General features: G+C 40.2%; 1 protein-coding gene and 1 long non-coding RNA gene across 2 annotated transcripts; both read left to right on the forward strand.

Annotated features, from left to right (window-relative positions):
• Positions 1-62: 62 nt before the first annotated feature.
• LOC139468080 (protein LKAAEAR1-like) lies at positions 63-14,126 on the forward strand. Its single transcript, XM_071249794.1, has 7 exons — positions 63-148; positions 3,902-4,003; positions 4,395-4,477; positions 8,329-8,400; positions 9,452-9,509; positions 11,068-11,190; positions 12,919-14,126. Exons 1-7 carry the CDS (start codon positions 143-145, stop codon positions 12,979-12,981), a joined length of 507 nt encoding a protein of 168 aa, XP_071105895.1. The 5' UTR covers positions 63-142; the 3' UTR covers positions 12,982-14,126.
• A 5,463-nt stretch (positions 14,127-19,589) lies between these two features.
• Positions 19,590-21,073, forward strand: LOC139468086 (uncharacterized). The gene is made up of 3 exons (XR_011653665.1): positions 19,590-19,744; positions 20,340-20,478; positions 20,980-21,073. It is a non-coding gene; the product is annotated as an uncharacterized lncRNA (long non-coding RNA).
• Positions 21,074-23,035: the final 1,962 nt, after the last annotated feature.

Here is a 23,035-nt window from a genome sequence, read left to right on the forward strand (position 1 = left end):
ATCTCGTGTGCCATCGAAAACTATCGCGTGAAGTCCATGTATTGTTGCTAAACAACAGTAAACAAGATGGCGACGATGTAGGAAATCCCGCGGTTGACAGAAAAATAATATTCTCTTGCATCAGATTGTTGCAGATCTCAAGATGCCGGTGAATAGTTTATTGATTGTTTATTGTTAATCTCTCGTAAGACTTTTGAAAATGTTGAGTTTTCTTTGAAGAGACAACATGTTGATCATGTTCAATTTATTTCATATTTGTATGCTGAATGCTCCGAAAGTGCTCATTTGGCCTAATGGTTGAAATTCGACCCTTCAGTGAAACAGACTCAATTATTGATCTAAAATGGTATGACAACAACTGTCATTAATTGATTTTCTAAAACGGTCCGGTTTAATGTCCTTATACCATCAAATCTTTGTTTACACTAGTCTGGTTTACTTAAGAATTGACTGTCACTTTGTGTGAGTTCATCAACAACAAAAATTATTCGGATTTCCACTTCTGAAAACACTTCGTGGCTGTCGTACAGTTTGTCATACACTGAAAGGTCTGACAAGACAAGTATAATTTGATCAATATAGCATTAGCAGATTTAAATGGGCTTGAATACAAATTACAAGCCTATGAAATATAACATTTATGTCTACTTTGGTTTTACCTCCATTCAGGGAGATGTAACTTTGTGATGTCACAATGGCACAATGATACTATAATTTGGTGTTAATTATGGCAATGTGCCCATGAAATCGCTGTTGTAGTTTCATTGCATCTATAACTTTTCAAATATGCTGAGTTTTTGCGATTTTTTTCCTATCTTCTGGTTGACTTTATATAACAAATGCGCAAAAGAAAATTGTCTGTATTATTTTACAGAATACGTTTCAGTTCAAGACACCATACATAAATTAAATAACATCAAGTAAGGCATTATGACTATGAATAATGTATAATGAATATTCACAGACTTTAAGCTTTTAAAAATGCCATTTACTCTTTAACTGAAATATAATTTAATGTACCATCATTCTAAATATTTTAAACAAATGTTTAAATTTCTCTTTAGATCAATCTATCTTCAGATCACTGCATGGTAAATGTAGGCAACAGTTCAGTATATAAGTTAGTGATTTCAATCTAGTACTTCTCATCATTCAATTTCATCATGTTCCTTCATTTATGTTGTAAAGATTAGCTGTAAATTAGGCCTTCCTTTAGAATACAGTACCAGAAACTTTTCAAACACATGACAATACCCTATGACATAATTTGTAGTATTTAGTTGCTAGTTAAACCGGCGAAACAATGCCCTGTGAGTCATCGAGTGTGCATAAGCTCCTCCCAGTGATCTATCATCTCTACTAAATATAGCCTGCGGCTGCGCATTTTATAGCAAGCCCTAATTTACGAAAGCACTTTTATTTTTTATTTTATTTTTCTCGAAATTCAAGTGGCTAAACCGATGATAAATGGGAACTTATATCCATATATTTTTGTTTTGATTCATTGTTTTTTATTATTATGCATAAGAATGCAGTTTATTAGGTATTATCATATTGGCGCTGAACACATTCAAATGTCGCTTGTGTTAGGGTAGGTTACCAAGTATCCGTTTAGTGGCTATTAGATTACTCTGAACTCTATCCTTAGCCCTTGGATCCCCTTTACGATCAAACACCCATTGCGATCATAAGGGTTAGGTACCCGCTTAGTGGCTATTATTGATTCTATAGCTGGTCCTAATATTATTCACACAAAATTGTCAGGACAAAAGCATGAAATGATTCAGTATCAAATATTTTTGCTACTGGAAACTGTCCTGGAACATTCACATAAGCCACTTTCACACGCTACATTTATTCAGTAGGCTACTGATTCAAAAGCAAACTCACCCTTGTGTCGTCACTAGCCATGCTTATGCCTCCCTTGTTCCTTACATGTATCCACATTATCCTTACAGTGTTCCCTACCGTCACAAAAATCACCCGACAAATGATTAAATTCTATGTAATTCATGTGTAACTGCAAATTCGACGTCTAACATCTGACGCCAAGAGCCATTTTCAGGTCTCACCATATCGGCTCATTCCTAACCACTCGGTATCTTGTAGATTACAGAATGAGACAAGTGTGCCAAATGGTATCGGGATCACTTGTAAGTGTCCGTAGACTAAAGTCACGAGACACCCTGCCTACTCGTAACCTTCGTAAGTGTCCGTCACCTATTCGAACCTTTTCGTTCAGTTCCTCAACGGCGTAGACATGACAAGGTAAATTTGCACTTAATTTAACAGTGTGGAGGTAGCTCAGTTGGTTAGCAGTCGGGCTAACAATCCGACGGTCGCGAGTTCGCGTCTGACGGATTCTCACAAAAACTGGTTGCATGTCTTTGAGAGATGTGACCTACGGCAGAGGTCGTCCTCACGAGAAGTTGTAGTACTGTATTCTAAAGGTGCTCCGTAAATTAATGTATATATGACATGAATAGTTTTGCTATAATGTTAAATGTGCCTACAAAAAAATACTTGAAAAATGACATAAAAAGAAACAAAGGCGTTTGAAGTCAAGTCAAGTGAGGTCACAGCAATGTTGACCTACCTATAGTTCCTCAAGAACCTTTCACTACATCTCCTTATTATTTCAGAAAGAGTAAGCAGGGTACTGTTTCATAGTTGTTCCCTTAATTTTTATTATCATGGGGTGTCCGGTAGCCTAGTGGTTCAAGCCTTCGCTCGTCTCACCGAAGTCCCGGGTTCAATTCATAGCATGGGTACAATATGTGAAGCCCATTTCTGGTGTCCTCCGCTGTGATATTGCTGGAATATTGCTAAAAGCGGCATAAAACCAAACTCACTCACTCACACGTTTATTATCATTCTTTGATAACAGAATCAATGTTCTTCATTGGAGAGATGACTTAACAAATAACAACTCAGTTTTTTCACAAAAGTCATGTTGAATCCTGTAGCAGTACATCCAGCTGATGCCTCTATACCATCACATGTGGCAGTCATTTTAGTCACTTGTCATCAGGATGATATATGAAGGAGCAGCTTAACCATGTTAACCATGTTAACAATGTTAACCATGTTAGCCATCATGCTGGATGATAGTCTTAGCTCTTGCAGCTTACACTCACCTCATCACCATGCTCCTCGATGGTGACAGTAATACATCTCTTGCAAAGGGTGGAACATGAGCTTGAGGCTCTCCTTCATGATAACAGTAACCCAAGACACTAGATTTTAAGTGAGTGGGTGAGTATGGTTTTACGCCGCTTTTAGCAATATTCCAGCAATATCACGGCGGGGGACACCAGAAATGGGCTTCACACATTGTACCCATGTGGGGAATCGAACCCGGGTCTTCGGCGTGACGAGCGAACGCTTTAACCACTAGGCTACCCAACCGCCCCCACTAGATTTTAAACATCAATGAATTAAACTTTTCAGGCAGCTTGGGCCTGGATCAGTGCACATATGAAGCCATTATTTATTTGTACAAAGTGAATAAGAAATAATTCGACTTCCTCTTCCTTTTAGTAAACTTTATTCTTTACATATGAATTAAGTCAACCAAAATAAGTTTTACTGAGGGTTTGTACTAGTTTTAAAATTGCAGAGTAAGTGAATGAAGTTTGTTTTAGCCTGCAATCAGCAATAGCCATATTCCAGCTATATCGTGGGGTAAATAATCAATTCAGGCAGACCAGTGGTTGATAGCATGAGTGACAATCCACATCATCTTCAGTCAGCCAGGTCTCCCATTGTTACCAGCCAAGCTTTGGGTCGGCTGAACCAGATTCACCTGAGGGACTATGGAAGGAGACAGTGAGCAGCATGTAGTCATCTATTGAAGGAGGAGTTACATGTATTTTTTATCATTGCTCTATGTTTCTCCCAGGACTCTCAACCACCTGCTGAGAGGTCTGAAAGGAACAGGAAAAAGTTGTCTCCCTTTGAGCTGAAAAAACTATCCCCTCAAGAAAGAAGCAGATATCTCGCAGTAAGTTTTCTCTCTGCTTTGTTCTGTAAGTACTGGCCTGAAGAGCAATGGGTTACATTTAGATACAATCAGCATTAAAGTTTTTGTATATGATAAAAACTATGAACACATTGAACTGAAAATAACTGAATTAATTTTACCTTTGTCTATATATATCCACTTTCCACTGAAAACTCTCAACCTTCTGAGTGTATTGATAGTTTATGTAATTCATAGAGAAACAACATCTAATTAATTTGATGGCAACAAATTTGGGACTTATAATGGTGTTACCAAACATATGTTACATAATTACATGACATTTAATGATGTTTCAAGAAAAGAACTATTTCTCATTCCACCAATGGGGTGATGTCTCTTGGTTGCCTTGACGACCTGCCACTTGTTTCAGTATGAGGAACCCCCAAAGCATGTGAGTGAGGCCGTGAGTGCCACACATAAGAGGCTTGTAGAGCTGAAGAAAGCCAGGATCAGGTTGGTACTGAACTGGCATCCCACTTCAGTCGTACATCATTGAGCGGCATCCCATTCAGTCATACATCATTGACCAGCATCCTGGTTCAGTCTTTCATCATTGCAGTGGTAGAAAATAACATTTTTAGTCCAATAGTCCTATAATGTTAACATTTATCAAAATCCTTAAAAATGGCAAATTTCTACTGGTCCTTATGATACCCTAACTACTGGGCACTTTGGCAAGGACTACAGGACCAGTGCCGATTTCTAACGCTGCACTGATCAGAATCCCACTTCAGTCATACATCATTGATCAGAATCCCACTTCAGTCATACCTCCTTCATCAGAATACCACTTCAGCCATAAATCTTTGTCACATCTCATTCAGTCATACATCTTTGAGACGCATCCCATTCAGTCATACATCATTGATCAGAATCCCATGTCAGTCATACATCATTATTTGTCATCTCATTCAGTCATACATCATTGATCAGAATCCCACTTCAGTCATAAATCATTGATCAGAATCCCACTTCAGCCATACATCTTTGTTCATCATCCCATTCAGTCATACATCTTTGATCAGAATCCCACTTCAGTCATACATCATTGATCAGAATCCCACTTCAGCCATACATCATCGATCAGAATCCCACTTCAGTCATACATCATTGATCAGAATCCCACTTCAGTCATACATCTTTGTTCATCATCTCATTCAGTCATACATCATGGATCAGAATCCCACTTCAGCCATATATAATCGATCAGAATCCCACTTCAGTCATACATCATTGATCAGAATCCCACTTCAGTCATACATCATTGATCAGAATCCCACTTCAGCCATACATCATTGATCAGAATCCCACTTCAGCCATATATCATCGATCAGAATCCCACTTCAGTCATACATCATTGATCAGAATCCCACTTCAGCCATACATCATTGATCAGAATCCCACTTCAGCCATATATCATCGATCAGAATCTCACTTCAGTCATACATCATTGATCAGAATCCCACTTCAGCCATACATCATTCATCAGAATCCCACTTCAGCCATACATCATCGATCAGAATCCCACTTCAGCCATACATCATCGATCAGAATCCCACTTCAGCCATACATCTTTGTTCATCATCTCATTCAGTCATACATCATCGATCAGAATCCCACTTCAGTCATACATCATCGATCAGAATCCCACTTCAGTCATACATCTTTGTTCATCATCTCATTCAGTCATACATCATCGATCAGAATCCCACTTCAGTCATACGTCATCGATCAGAATCCCACTTCAGCCATACATCATTGATCAGAATCCCACTTCAGTCATACATCATTGATCAGAATCCCACTTCAGCCATACATCATTGATCAGAATCCCACTTCAGCCATACATCATCGATCAGAATCCCACTTCAGCCATACATCTTTGTTCATCATCTCATTCAGTCATACATCATCGATCAGAATCCCACTTCAGTCATACATCATCGATCAGAATCCCACTTCAGTCATACATCATTATTTGTCATCTCATTCAGTCATACATCATTGATCAGAATCCCACTTCAGTCATAAATCATTGATCAGAATCCCACTTCAGCCATACATCTTTGTTCATCATCCCATTCAGTCATACATCTTTGATCAGAATCCCACTTCAGTCATACATCATTGATCAGAATCCCACTTCAGCCATACATCATCGATCAGAATCCCACTTCAGTCATACATCATTGATCAGAATCCCACTTCAGTCATACATCTTTGTTCATCATCTCATTCAGTCATACATCATGGATCAGAATCCCACTTCAGCCATATATAATCGATCAGAATCCCACTTCAGTCATACATCATTGATCAGAATCCCACTTCAGTCATACATCATTGATCAGAATCCCACTTCAGCCATACATCATTGATCAGAATCCCACTTCAGCCATATATCATCGATCAGAATCCCACTTCAGTCATACATCATTGATCAGAATCCCACTTCAGCCATACATCATTGATCAGAATCCCACTTCAGCCATATATCATCGATCAGAATCTCACTTCAGTCATACATCATTGATCAGAATCCCACTTCAGCCATACATCATTCATCAGAATCCCACTTCAGCCATACATCATCGATCAGAATCCCACTTCAGCCATACATCATCGATCAGAATCCCACTTCAGCCATACATCTTTGTTCATCATCTCATTCAGTCATACATCATCGATCAGAATCCCACTTCAGTCATACATCATCGATCAGAATCCCACTTCAGTCATACATCTTTGTTCATCATCTCATTCAGTCATACATCATCGATCAGAATCCCACTTCAGTCATACGTCATCGATCAGAATCCCACTTCAGCCATACATCATTGATCAGAATCCCACTTCAGTCATACATCATTGATCAGAATCCCACTTCAGCCATACATCATTGATCAGAATCCCACTTCAGCCATACATCATCGATCAGAATCCCACTTCAGCCATACATCTTTGTTCATCATCTCATTCAGTCATACATCATCGATCAGAATCCCACTTCAGTCATACATCATCGATCAGAATCCCACTTCAGTCATACATCTTTGTTCATCATCTCATTCACTCATACATCATCGATCAGAATCCCACTTCAGTCATACATCATTGATCAGAATCCCACTTCAGCCATACATCATTGATCAGAATCCCACTTCAGTCATACATCATTGATCAGAATCCCACTTCAGTCATACATCATCGATCAGAATCCTACTTCAGTCATACATCATCGATCAGAACCCCACTTCAGCCATACATCATTGATCAGAATCCCACTTCAGTCATACATCTTTGTTCATCATCTCATTCAGTCATACATCATCGATCAGAATCCCACTTCAGTCATACATCATCGATCAGAATCCTACTTCAGCCATACATCATTGATCAGAATCCCACTTCAGTCATACATCATCGATCAGAATCCCACTTCAGTCATACATCATCGATCAGAATCCCACTTCAGTCATACATCTTTGTTCATCATCTCATTCAGTCATACATAATCGATCAGAATCCCACTTCAGTCATACATCATCGATCAGAATCCCACTTCAGTCATACATCTTTGTTCATCATCTCATTCACTCATACATCATCGATCAGAATCCCACTTCAGTCATACATCATTGATCAGAATCCCACTTCAGCCATACATCATTGATCAGAATCCCACTTCAGTCATACATCATTGATCAGAATCCCACTTCAGTCATACATCATCGATCAGAATCCCACTTCAGTCATACATCATCGATCAGAATCCCACTTCAGCCATACATCATTGATCAGAATCCCACTTCAGTCATACATCATTGATCAGAATCCCACTTCAGCCATATATCATCGATCAGAATCCCACTTCAGTCATACATCATTGATCAGAATCCCACTTCAGTCTTACATCATTGTTCAACATCCCATTCAGTCATACATCTTTGAGCGACATCCCATTCAGGGATACATCAGCATCCAATGCATTTAGATCACATATTGATTGGGCATCCCACTTAGTTTATCTAACATTGATTGGGCATCCCACTTAGGCCATACATCATTAATTGGACATACCTACCACTCAGATCTTGTATCACTGATTGTTGCATGAATGAAATATCATTCTTTCATACAGACATATATCTGTAAGCTGTCACAGAGACGACACCAGTTTTATATGTAGTTGTTGTTTAAAGAGGTTTACGTCTATACACAATGCCAGTAATAGGATGAACCCTATGTACAAAGGTATACAAGAATGTTCATGTCAATCAGTGCAGTTTCTGTCTTCATTTCAGAGACTCTGCTCCACCATCAGATAAAGAAGTTGAGGAGAAAAACAAATACGATAACTTAATAGGACAACTAAAGTGAGTTTTTAGTCCTTTTTTTATCTATACCTTCCGCAGCCACAAGCTGGTTGCTTATTTATCCAAAGGAATGTTCAAACCAGGAGACACGCCTGACCCAGAGGTCTATGTTTCCAAACACACTGTGTATCCCTTAGCTTTGCACTACCATCTCTGTTGCCAAGTGGATAGAGCTCTTGCCCAGAGTATGGAAGATGGGTGGTTCAATCCCCTGGCTGCGTCATATCAAAAGATGTTTAAAGATGGTATTTAGCATTAAGGGGATCAGGATATAACAAGGGCTGGTCAGTTCCGAGCCGTGTGAGTGGGATGTTGATGGTATTTCAGTTGGGTAGCATTATAAAACAGGGAAGTACAAGCAGCCACACACACATGCATGTATGTTGCTGTATAAGTTCCATCATCTTAAACACGACATAAAACCCAATTTCAAGGTGCACTGGTCGTGGTTTCAAATCCTGTGTTCACCTGATTTGTAATCTGTAATTTAGTAGTGCAATACATATGTGTTTCCCCCAAGTTGTATATGTCAAGGACCATCAACACATTGGGCTTCCCTGCCTCAAAATGTGTTCAAGCTGTGATAGCTGAAAAAGTGTTCAAAGAGAAGACCCAATATCATCTACTCTAAGCCCTTAATGTTCTGATATGCTCGTCAATTAGTTGTGTCATATGTGAGATGCCCCCTTCATCCCCTTTTGTCTTACCAATCACCACACTCGGGTGAATTTGTACCTATAACAATTGGTGCTGGACAAGTAGGAAGACCACCTCTTAACCCTTGAAAATCTGGGTGAGAATAGGTCTTCAGCAACCCATGCTTGCCGTAAAAGGCGACTACGCTTGTCGTAATTGCATGTCATCATATCCCAACTGCGTGGATCGATGCTCATGATGTCAATCACTGGATTGTCTGGTCCAGACTCGATTATTTACAGACCACCGTCATATAGCTGGAATATTGTTGAGTGCGGCGTTAAACAACAAACAAACAAACTAACAAATCATACCCCTGGGTCAGCTCTGAAGAAGACATACTTTAATGTTTCAGGGCAGCAGAATCCAGGAATCGGTTAAGGATCATGAGACTGCGTTACCAAGCCAACAGGGTTTGTCATCATTCCTGAAAGTCTCTGTCTATATGATTCTGTTCAAATTGGACTTCTTTCTCATGTAGGGGCGGTCAGGGTAGCCTAGTGGTTAAAGCGTTCGCTCGTCACGCCAAAGACCCAGGTTCAATTCCCGACATGGGTACAATGTGTGAAGCCCATTTCTGGTGTCCCCCGCCGTGATATTGCTGGAATATTGCTAAAAGCGGTGTAAAACCATACTCACTCACTCACTCACTCTTTCTCATGTATGTAGTGCAAATCTTACCAGTTGGATCTCCAGTATTTGACCTGTGTTTCATGTGGTTGCTACAGGTACTGTCTGTGGAGAGTAAACCCAATGGACATCTTATGATTAGGTGATTGAGATCATTTGACTTCTGACTTGAAAATTTAAGTTGCATATTTATGTTGATGGAAACAAATTGAAAACTGGTGGAAGCTATATGATAAATTTAACAAGTTTTTTAAATAAGGATAAGAATTTATGGATGAACAACTTCTTTATTACAATTAAGAGTGACGTTTCGGTGTAGGTTCTAACACCGTTATCAAGCAAGTATTATACAGAGTGTGGTTGACAAGTATATATACAAGTAGTAGGCAATGTTTATACAGTAGAGTAGATAACGGTGTTATAACCTACACCAAAACGTCCCTCTTAATTGTAATAAAGAAGTTGTTCATCCGTAAATTCTTATCCTTACTGAGTACTCCAACTTCTAAATGCTTATCAAAGAAGTTGAACAAGTTTTTTATCTTTGATATATTGTGATAGTGGAAGTGATATGATAGATGTAAAGGGTGTTTTATCTTTGATATATTGTGATAGTGGAAGTGATATGATAGATGTAAAGGGTGTTTTATCTTTGGTATATTGTGATAGTGGAAGTGATATGATAGATGTAAAGGGTGTTTTATCTTTGGTATATTGTGATAGTGGAAGTGATATGATAGATGTAAAGGGTGTTTTATCTTTGATATATTGTGATAGTGGAAGTGATATGATAGATGTAAAGGGTGTTTTATCTTTGGTATATTGTGATAGTGGAAGTGATATGATAGATGTAAAGGGTGTTTTATCTTTGGTATATTGTGATAGTGGAAGTGATATGATAGATGTAAAGGGTGTTTTATCTTTGGTATATTGTGATAGTGGAAGTGATATGATAGATGTAAAGGGTGTTTTATCTTTGGTATATTGTGATAGTGGAAGTGATATGATAGATGTAAAGGGTGTTTTATCTTTGATATATTGTGATAGTGGAAGTGATATGATAGATGTAAAGGGTGTTTTATCTTTGGTATATTGTGATAGTGGAAGTGATATGATAGATGTAAAGGGTGTTTTATCTTTGGTATATTGTGATAGTGGAAGTGATATGATAGATGTAAAGGGTGTTTTATCTTTGGTATATTGTGATAGTGGAAGTGATATGATAGATGTAAAGGGTGTTTTATCTTTGGTATATGAAGCAGTGGAAGCAAGTGAATGGAAGTGATATGATAGATTAAGATTAAGGGGTAAAGATTAGTGAGGACCTGTTGAATGTTACAGGCCCAGGAAATCAGCCACTTGATCGCATGCCAGCCAGTGGCCTTGAAGGCGGTTCGACTCCAGGCCTTGCTGCCCCCATACCCAGACACCAAGGACCGGGGAGATCGCCTGGACAAACTAGATGTGAGTAACACACAACAATGTCAGCACTGAAACATTGTCTGTATTGTGGGTTGTGCAGTCCTCCAATTGTTGTGCAGCAACTCCTGGTCAAATAGAGCCCTGGCACCTCATGCACCTCTTAATGACATCCATGTTCTCTCTTGTTTCTGCTCTCCCATCAATCCTTGATGACCATCTGGCTCCGGGTCAGAAAAAGTTTACTTCAATCCATTCACCATTTGAATATATTGCATCCAACCTTGGAAAGAAATTTACAAATTTCACATGAAATATGAAATTGTATTTCAATGTAAGGATATTAGAATAAGGAGAGAGCCTTGTGTTTTACCTGTCTTTGGTGTCTCCGATTCTCCTGTCTTAGAAGCTCTCCATGCCAACACAGCGACCGCTGCACCTTGAATATGACACAGTAATCATCAGATTGTGAACCATTGTTGCACAAACAACTTAACAAGCTAAGGATGTTTTTTTCGCTATCTCTTTTTATATTCTTCTGCCTGCTAACTCTAAAGCTGAGCATTGACACGAAAATATGTATGACGGGGGAACTGACTGGGGAGTGAGTGGTCAGGGTCTCAGACTTGTGTCACCTCCATGATGGCAGGGATCATCTCTGATTTGCCTGGCCCAGACTGTTAGTTACTGTCCACTGAGATACAGCTTGAATATTACTGACTGCCGTGTTAACTGTCTAATTGTGGACTAATGATTATATTTGTGCCATAAGAGAAAAAACGTAAAATGACATTTACCAATTCTAATCACCAGAATAGAAAGTAGCACTAGTGATAATTTCTTCCCTCACAGATTGTAAGGTTAGACAGATTAAGACTCAGGTGCTCTTGGTGTTTGTCATTTGGGTCAATTGTAGTATTGGTACAATTTTAAACCAAGGCTTACAAAAATAAAAGAATTGGTTCTCAGGCAATGACTTTTGAAAATATAGTGTGGACGGGCGGTGGTATTTTTATTTTTGCTTGTTCAAACTAGTATGTAACCAAATAAACAGTTGTGTACTATCAGCCTGGAAAAGGGCCACACTAAATAAACAAGCATACAAACTCATTGTTGCCTTGACCATAACACACGATGCGCAGTAATGCAGTGCGCATGTATAGGGAAGTAACTCTGTGCTATTTTGGATCGCATTTAAGTATTGGGATTTTTAAATTATTTTGAAAATGGAAAAAAACCGAAACATTAGCAGACTTTTTGATGATGCGGGCGGTGCCTGAGAACCAAGACTATTATTTTTTATCCGAATGAAGTAGTGCAGCACATGCACTTCAAGAACAGTGCCACTTGAGCTGGTCATATCTCCAGATCTACACACCTTGGGTGTGGGTTTGTGAGCCTTGAAAGTACTGTTTGCATGAACTGCTTGGGTATACATGGGTTTGCCCTCATGGAACTTGAGTCTCAGTCTGTGCCTAGCCTAGCGGTTAAAGTGTTCGCTTGTCAGGCCGAAGTTCTGGGTTCGATTCCCGACATGGGTCACTCACTCACTCACTCACTCACTCACTCACTCACTCACTCACTCACTCACTCACTCAAAATCTGGATGGTCTGGACAGGCAGAGATTATGTTAAAACGAGAAAGTTATTTCACCGTAACTGTTTTTAATGACATGCACAATGAGACTTTTTATGGCCTAATGCAGTAAACACAGACATATTGAGATGAGTTGCAGTGATGAAATTAAATTTTAACTGTTTTGGTTTTGTCAGAGAGACAGGGTGGAGCAATTGCTGGAGGACACAGAGGGCCTCCAGACCAACAGGATCCACTGATCTTTGTCTTCATCCGTCTCACATCATCATCAGGAGGGACTTGTTGGTGGGAAGATGGACGTGTTCGTTACCTTTCACAGATTGGTGTCATTACTTCGTCACTGCATGGCTGTGTTTATCATTTTGTTGTCACTGATCTCTCTTCATCATAAGAAACTGAAACAGATTTAATTCATATATTGAACTGACATTTTTGTCATCTTAATGTATATTCATACATATGTATGTTTAATATGTCACTTTTCGCTTATTACATGCCACTTTTAGGCATTTGAATTTTTGATGAGTTGTATGGAACAAAATGCTGTTTATATCTAGAAATAACTGAGGTACTTTTTTCTCTGTGAGATATTAGTCTATTCTTCTACAAACAATATGTCTGCACGGTATTACTGGAACCCCGGTATATTGCAATACCCTTTACATATGATGCATTGTGCAAAAAAATCTGTAAAAAAATGTAACAAGTTTTATTAATATTTGTATCGTTTAACCTAAACTCTACACCGAGATTCATTCACAAATGATTTTTCCCTTCCAAATTGATTGACAAAACGGGGTAGTGATTTTTCTCACATTGTTATCTCCCCTGTATCCATGACTACAAAATGACATCGTTTGACCATGCTGATTTGCTAGATTTACTTTAGTATGTAGAAAACAGGGTCTACATGTACAGTCAGTGTCAATCACTGTCTAACACTTTAGGTCCCAATATATGGCAGTACATATCACAATATATTGCAGTACAATGTTTTGCCAGTAAACAGCCCTAACAAAGGTATTGACAGTTTACTACATGTAGTTATTCAACCAAATTAACCAACAGTTGATTAGTTTCAAGATTGCCCTTGGTTAGAATCCATGTCATGAACATTTGCCACATTGCCTGGTAGCAACACAGCGTGATGTCATGATACTGCCGCATGTCACGCCATGTCGTGTCATGCATCGTGTCATGTTGGAGAAAGAAGACGCTGGCACCCAGTCATCCTATGTGCTTGTCATCATTTGTATATTTAGCATGATTGTACAGAGCAATTGACAAAATATACAGAATATGTTTCATTTGTAATTTATGTACAGTAAATATTATTGATATGAAGGTATTGAAAAGATAGCTTGGATCATGTACTGTACAACTTCAAATAAATGTGTCACATGTTAACGGATGTGTTGGGATTTCTTTCACTGGAGCTGCTGGCTGACATTTGCTTGTGGAAGTTCACTTACCGAACTTGGAGGCAAAGGTTTGGTCAGTACCTTGGTGTGATATACCACTTCCATTCGTGGTAGGATGAGATGGTGATGTGACTGATAACCTTCTAGGGCCCCAGAGGCAGCCTTGGTGGTATACTCTCCAGGGAGCTGAGAATGATGGAGTGCCCACTGATACATTAATATTAATGTATTGATGCATATTTTACAATTGGACTATTAGTATTTCTATCAGGGGATAACAATGTGTGACATGTACTCCCTGTGACTGCCCTGATTGTTTGATGTACTGACGTCCAGTGATGACTGGACACCACTGCCACAGACTCATTTGCATTTTAGTGACCAGACTTTTCTTATCTTTTAAACAAACACGCTTATTCTGAAATCAGAACAGACTGGCCTAATGCAAGCCTTTCGGTGGGCTTTAGATATGATTTTGCATAATTATATACTACTACTACTACTACTATTACTACTACTACTACTACTACTACTACTACTACTTCTACTACTACTACTACCGCTACCACTACTACTTCTACTACTACTACTACTACTTCTACTACTACTACTTTTACTACTACTTTTACTACTACTACGATTTTGCATAATTATATACCACTACTACTACTACTTCTACTACTACGTCTACTACTACTACTACGACTACTTCTACTACTACATCTACTACTACTTCTACTACTACTTCTACCACTACTACTACCACTACTACTTCTACTACTACTACTACTACTACTACTACTACGACATTGAGGTGCATGGCAATATATCTTTATACATCAAAGTGATCTTATCGCTAGCTCTCTTTTGGGCTTGGATGACAGCCATGATAAAGCCCTACAACCAATGTCAACAAAGGATAAACAGTTTTTGACGTTTTAGGACATTTTCTGAACAAAAGTTGACCATTCTATGACACATGCTTGTGTAGAGCCTCATCAAAAATGAAACAGATGAAATCAACATGCAATATCATGATGGATTGTGCAAAGGCGTATCAATGTATGTCTTTGAACTGTATAAGATGTGATGTGTCGTCAATGGTGCTAGCCTGGTGGCAGAGGTACTGTACTGACCACGTGAAACTCTGGGTAGGAGAGGGGTGTGCACAAACTAGGGCTGGGACGGGTAACTCGGGTAATCGGGTCGGGTGGGTCCTGAGTAGGACCCGGGTACAAACAGGACTACCCGGACCCGTGGTTAGTCACGTGATATATTGTTTAATGACAAAAACTCACTATAGCTCAGTGGTTACACTACAAGTCGCTAATGGTCGTATTACTTCGGTCGATGCACACATTCATTTTGACTTGTGTATGTTTGAGTAAAGATGATGCTTCAGTCAACTTCAGTGAACGCATGATCTGATTGTTTGATACATGTTTCTAAATAGTTTGTTTGATTGTTTGTACATGTATCTAAATAGTTTTAGCCAGGGCTGCGGTAAAACAATTACCAATCAGACATTTTGTTCCCAACTCTTGAGACTTGCAGTGGGTACCCGGGTAGGGTCGGGTAATAGGGGGTTGGATACCCGGGTAGTAAGTTTGGACTCGTCCCAGCCCTAGCACAAACTCCACTCAGTGATCTTTCACCCTGTTGACAGTTTTCAATATTTGTTGTGAAACTAGTCCCGGTGGTATCTTCAACGGGCGAGTAATAAAGTCCGCTATCTGAACAATCGGCTACCTTCAGGGACTCGATTATTGACAGACCGCCGTCATATAGCTTGAATATTGCTGAGGGCGGCGTTAAACAAAAAACAAACAAACACTGTCAATGGAACTCCCTGGAGATTCCTGGCAGAATATATAGGGTCCTAGTACTACAAGCTGCAAGTAGGAGGCTGGAGTAGTTACAATGTGTGACTTGGCAGATTACCAGTCATCGTATGTGTTATCGATTGTTGATCGTTGCTCATGCTGTCACCCACTGGTTTGGCCGACTTAATTGTATCACAGCCAGAATAGTGCTGACTGCGACATAAAGTATATTTCACTCACTTACCGCACAAGGAGGTTGCACTCGATGGAGACAACAGTGTAATATACTCATCGCCAAAAAAAACCCGGAACTATAGAAACATATGTATGTACGGTTAGAAGAGATGTTTCCAATGTGTACCAAATAATGACTAAACTGACAATCAGTCAAGTGTTGCCACAGAGTGTCCTTTTTCTTATCACGATATTGTGTACGTGATTTCCAAACTTTACACGCTAATCCTGCACGAGACAAATGGTGCATCTCGAATCATGGATCGATGACGTCACATGTTATGCATTCATGAGCGCCGATTCACACAACATACCAGTATGTTTGTTTGTGCATCGAAAAAATAATATCTCTTGACTATGAATATTTTTTCATCCATTAACCAACATGTATGGTATTCGCGTTTCTTTTGTCGGTAAGTATACTTTGATTGTTTCGTAAACTTTGCGTTGAGAGATAAGTTCTTCTAATCTGTGTAGGGGAAACAGTCAGCTGTTTGCGTCATGATCTGTGCCAAAGTGTGCTAGGTCAAACTGAACCATTGTGAAGCCTTGTGGGAACTGGAGTGAATGTCACAACATGTTTGTTTGTTGTTAACTCCGCACTACCGGAGATCCAACTGGTAAGATTTGCACTACATACATGAGAAAGAAGTCCAATTTGAACAGAATCCTATAGACAGAGACTTTCAGGAATGATGACAAACCCTGTTGGCTTGGTAACGCAGTCTCATGATCCTTAACCGATTCCTGGATTCTGCTGCCCTGAAACATTAAAGTATGTCTTCTTCAGAGCTGACCCAGGGGTATGATTTGTTAATTTGTTTGTTTGTTGTTTAACGCCGCACTCAACAATATTCCAGCTATATGACGGTGGTCTGTAAATAATCGAGTCTGGACCAGACAATCCAGTGATTGACATCATGAGCATCGATCTACGTAGTTGGGATCGATGACATGTATCAACCAAGTCAGCGAGCCTGGTCACAGCATGTCGCAAATCCTGTTCTACCGTGGTGGTAGATCCAATTCCAGCAGACGACTCGCGATTCTCGCACTGAACAATTGGTTGCTTTATTGTTTAACGCCGCACTCAGGAATATTCCAGCTATATGAAGGCGGTCTGTAAATAATCGAGTCTGGACCAGACAATCCAGTGATTAATAACATGAGCATCGATCCACGCAATTGGGATTGATGACATGCATCAACCAAGTCAGTGAGCCTGACCACCCGATCCCGTTAGTCGCCTTTTACGACAAGCAGAGTCACCTTTTACGGCAAGCATACTGAACAATTAACGTTCCAACAAACAGTCATGTCGCAGTCAGAGATAGAAACCATCGTCTTTGATACTCCCATCGTTGGCATGCATCCGATTCGTTTTGCTTTGCTAGTGTTGTCATTCCGGTCACTGCTTACCTGTGTTGTTATTAAGTACTTGTTCTTATTTACCATTTTAGTCGAGTAATCGAGTTTCTTTTACTTTCGAACCGATGTAATAACTCTTAAAGTCTCCTAGGTTCTGAGCGTCCAAAAGATCAGTTGAAACACCCAACAACTATGGCGAAAAGGACACTCACTCACTCTTGACTTGACAACATGTCATTTGATGGTCTTGTAGTCCGGACACCGCTTTACAATAGCATGTGTGAAACAAACTGAACTCTCTGCCAAATCCAAACTAAATCTAAAATATGGAACAATCGCAGAGGTCTACAAGCACAGATATGGAAACTGGCACCCGCTCCCCCTGCGTTCTCGGGGGATGATAAAGATTCGTGCGTGGAGGACAGCATGTCAGCCACCACATCATGTACAGGAGTGAGTGAATGAGTTGGGTTTAACGTCTATTTGAATATTCTTCCAGTTATATCCTCTGTAAATGTAATTTCTGATCATATGGGGCTGGTCAGGTGACTCCTTTTGGAAACCATACCATGTGTTATAGATGTATGGAAAGCTCTTTGAAAAGTGAAGTTATTAAATTAAAAAAGATAATCGGTGATTTTAACTGTCTATCGATAACCCTTTTTACTTCAAGGCCAGTGTCGAAAAGCCCTAACAGTATGGTTACTGCGGCAAGGGCAGACCCTGGGCAGTTATCTCAATACAGACAAAGATAGGAGGGATGGGGAGGGGGGAATGAGACAAGAGTAAACAATAATAAGAAAGAAAGAAGAAATCGACGCGCATACATTGGAGGTGGCCGAAATTTTTCCCAAGTTCCAAATACATTTTTCAGATACTTAAGGTATTACCTCTGTGACTGCATATAACGAACTAGCAATTGAACCTATTTCACGGGATTCATCTGGTTCCCTCCGAAAGACACTAAATCCAAAACTATTTAGTGTAACATCGGGATGTCCTTAGAATATCACGGCGTGTTAGTTTAATGTGGGAAGCCTCAAGTGATACAGCTCCCAGATGTTTGCCACTAAGTCTTTGGTGAAACCCATGAAAACGGGTATGGTGCTGACAAACTAGAAACATAATCGGGTGGAACCAGGATTCGAACCTACGATCAGGATGTCTCGTGTTTTCCCAAGCGACGCAACTCTGCACACCGATTTGCGGCGCCTTAAACGATTGGCCAACATTCAGTAATATTCCAGCTATATCACGGCGGTCTGTAAATAATCGTGTCTGAACCAGACAACCTAGGGATACCATTACATGCATCAACCAATTCAGCGAGCCATCTTCCCGAGGCAAGTGAGTTAACTGACTATAAAAGTGGAAACCGGACTTTTATCATCAGTTAACTCCCTTGCCTCGGGAAGATGGTCAGTCGCCTCTTAGGACAAGCACTGTCGCCTGTTACGGCAAGCATGGGTTGCTGAAGACCTAGCACGGGATGATGGCTCATTTAGAAACGTTCACTTTTATCCAAGCTTCATGAACATGTATATTTAAGAACATAAGCGATTCACGCCGTACACTTGCTAGATTCAGAACTAGACACCTCTTCAGAGTTTTAGATTTCAGACTCCCTCTCTTGACTGTTTATCGTTGGTTCGAATCCCAGATTCGCCTTGATAATGATCCTTGGTTTGTCCCAACCATATCTGTACTCATGGTTTCAGATCGTAACATATACTTCTGCATAACTGTGGACATTACTACCATATTGAACTGACACGTCGTGTTTCAACTGAAATACTGTCAAAAGCAGCGTAAAGGCCATCAAACTCACTCACTCACTCACTCACCCTTGACCGGACTGTCGCATAACTACGGACACTGCTGGACAGCGTCATGTGTTTTTCTATGACAGGAAGCATCGTGTCTCAGTTGACGTCTAACCCAACCAAAAACAGATGTCTTTTTCTTGATAGAGTGCCAGGGTTCAGACTTGTGTCTCCGTTCTAAAGCACAACTTCTGTTTATCTTGCCGCCATTGCATTCACACACGACACCGCGACTATATAAAGTCCACCTGCCGTCCAGGACGCTACATCAACAAACAAACATGAAGTATCTCGCTCTTCTCCTGATCGTCGCCGTCTTCACCCTCAACACTGGTAAGCAGCTCAGGGAAAAGTGAGGAAGAGAGTGAGTGAGTTGGGTTTAACGCCGCTTTGAGCAACGTTTCAAATTCAGCATGGCGTGTCAGTTTAATGCGAGTATGTTATGGGAGTTGGGGTGACTTAAGTGACGCAGATGTTAGAAAATGTCACTTTGTTTAGCCAAACGATCACGGCTGTTGTGCTGACAGTCCAAAGATCAAAATCATGGCGAGTCTGGGATCCTGACTCACGATCAAGGGACGGAACCCTGCATCCGTGCCATTATCACATAGGATAACCACTCAGGCGAGGTCAAGGTTTGATAACCTTCTTTTTAGTAGAATTCATTCAAAACTAATGTAAGCTCGAACTGATTCGGTTCAATCTTGAAAGGCGTTTGAAATAAGCATGTTTTCCACTATTAACAACTTTGACATAATTAAAGCATATATCTGACGAAAAAAACCACTAAAATATAATTGTTTTGTATGAAATCATGTTAAACATTTTCACATGTGGTCGTTAGACTGAGCCTGACTGCACTGATCGGTCATCTTCCCTAATACCACGGCGCCCTTGACACACTAACTCTTTCAATGATTATTTGTAGGCGAGGTGAGCGGCCAGCAGTGTGCGGGCGCCTGCAAGAACGAGGCACATGGTGGACACGACTTCTGCATTGCCCAGTGCTCTTCCTGTGCACATGGAGCCCATTGTGACCATCACAATGACGTCTGTATCTGTCAACAGTGAGTCTCCTACTGGCATTGTTCTCCTTACTCTCCGTATACCTGTCACACTCACTATTCCACTCTGTCCATCTGTCTGTCTGACCGTCTTTCTCTCTTCACTTCTCTTCACTCCCTCCGACAACTCTTGCTCTCTCCTTCTCAGTACCCTCTCTCCACGCCATATACTGTTATACCCACATGGTTTTTATCACATGTATGTACTTTTATATCTGCATCATATTTCACACGTGTATGTACTGTTATATCACCAGCTGTATGTATGACGTAGCCAGGAGGAGATATCCATCACAGAAGAACATGTATGACAGATTCGCGAACACCTGTTGTGTTCACTGATTTTTAGTGATCTTCTCATATGATTTTACTTTTTACACCCGATGGAATCTGTTAAAACAGAAAATCGAGACTGATTATTCTCTGGCGTTGGCGTTGTAAAAATGTCGTATTTGTGACGTAGACTCTGAGGATACCCACTAACTGTTTTTGTTGTTATTTCAGCGCATAGGAATGATCTCCTGGGAATGGTTTGGTCTGTCATCCAAATGCAGGTCAAATACAGAAAATACTTTAATAAACAACATTTTTAATTATATTTTATTGTTTTGACTTTAACAAAGCGTGCATTCCTCAGTTACTGATACAGCCTCACGTGGAGGTTATCAACCAGTTGTGCATCTCCTTGAGGACGATGTGAACTTCTTGAGGACGTGACCGAGGAACATGTGCTGAAAATTGTACGATGGACACGTAAGGAATTAACACGTCACTCTCGTCATTAATCAGTATATGTGGTTGGAGAGTATCTTACTATCACGTGAAGGTGAGGTGAAGGCGGTTTAACGTCGCGTCCGAGATTATTGCACTTCTAAAGCGACGTAGTGTGTGTGTGTGTGTGTGTGTGTGTGTGTGTGTGTGTGTTCGTTCGCACTAGTCCGGACTAATGCCGATTTTATTGTGCTAGCCTACTGAGATACCATGAATACCCCACTCAGACACAGTATACTGACTCCGAGCCGACCAGTCCTTATTTTAGCCCCTTAATGCCGGGCGCCAGAGAGGGAAAAACAAGTACCATCTTTTAACGTCTTTTGATATGACGCGTTCGGGGATCGAATCCCAGGCCTTCCGCTCTCCGCGGTGACGCTTTACGACTAGACCACGGAGGCGGTCTACTGTCACGGGAAAAACATACAGTACAATGACGTCACATCATACCCATACTGCTATCCATTAATTCGACAATTAGTTGGACAAAGAACTGATCATCAATAACCCGTTTGTCACACGAGGATTAGGCTCAGTGACTTGGTTGATAACGTGAAACATGTGCGTGCCCCGACGTTTGTTGCTCATGACATCTATCACTGGATTGTCTGGTACAGGTTCGATTATATCCAGTTCGTCATGTCGCTAGAATATTGCTCAAAGCGGCGTTTGGCAACAAACAAACAAACAAACAAACAAACAAACAAACAAACATCTAATCATTGTGCTAAAAGAATTACTCAGCTGAATATTACTTCTCTCAAATGATATTAGCATCATAGTTTATCCCAACCAATCCGAGCCAGTGTTTCGTCTCGCAATTTTACCGACAGCCTCGATTTTCTAAGGAATGATATCTCCATTGGATTATAATCAACATGTGTCGTGATGGAATGGAAATTAAAACACTGGATAATCGAATTTATCATATAATGGGTAGGTTTCTCGGCAGGATAAAGCCAACGGATAATATCCGTTGGGGTCATATGCGGATAGAAATGCAAATATCAAAGGTCAAGTAGGGACTACTTTCACTGTTTATAAACAAACATGGCGTCGCCCTCGTCATTCGGCGATCGAGTCAGAATTAACCATTGGGAATCTGGATAAACTACAGGCATAACTGCTATCATTATCAAAAGAATACTCAGTCTAATATACTGATAATCAGTGTCTAACTGTGACGCAGCTAAGGCATTTATAAGTTTTGGCAACTTTGGAGATATAAATTTCGAAACAATTTTGCGAAAAAACGAGGCCTAGCCAAGCGGGATCAGTAGCCATGTCTGTGCTTGTAGACCTCTGCGGCTTGAAACCTTCTCCACTCGCAACGTTTCAGTCATGTTTGTGAGAGAGGGAAAGCGATTTTAAAGCACAGAATTAAAGAATGACATTGTGTGTTTGGGGCTCGCTAAATACAATGTTTATTCCTAATGCAGGATATTTACCATCCCCAAACACACTCGCGTGATAACCTCGATATCTAGATATATCACACCATATAATTGAGGGAGGCAGTAGCTGAGCACGGGTATTCCCATGCTATATACTACTCAAAAGAAGCTAAAGAACACCTGACTATGGCTATAGTTAATATTTCATGGCATGGCTGAATTACTGTATAAAGATGAAAGAATCGGGTGTTTTTTTAACTGTATTGTTTTTAAAAACACAGCTGGAATAGTACTGACTGTGATGTAAAGCAAGTTTTATGCCAGTTTCATTCACTGCACGAGAAGGTTTACAGACAGGGACCTTTTTGACATTCAAAGATAAAAGTGTGGTACTT

The sequence above is a fragment of the Haliotis cracherodii genome, unplaced genomic scaffold (assembly GCF_022045235.1).
Source record: "Haliotis cracherodii isolate W230 unplaced genomic scaffold, xgHalCrac1.p SCAF_1, whole genome shotgun sequence".
NCBI classification, from domain to species: Eukaryota; Metazoa; Mollusca; class Gastropoda; order Lepetellida; family Haliotidae; genus Haliotis; species Haliotis cracherodii.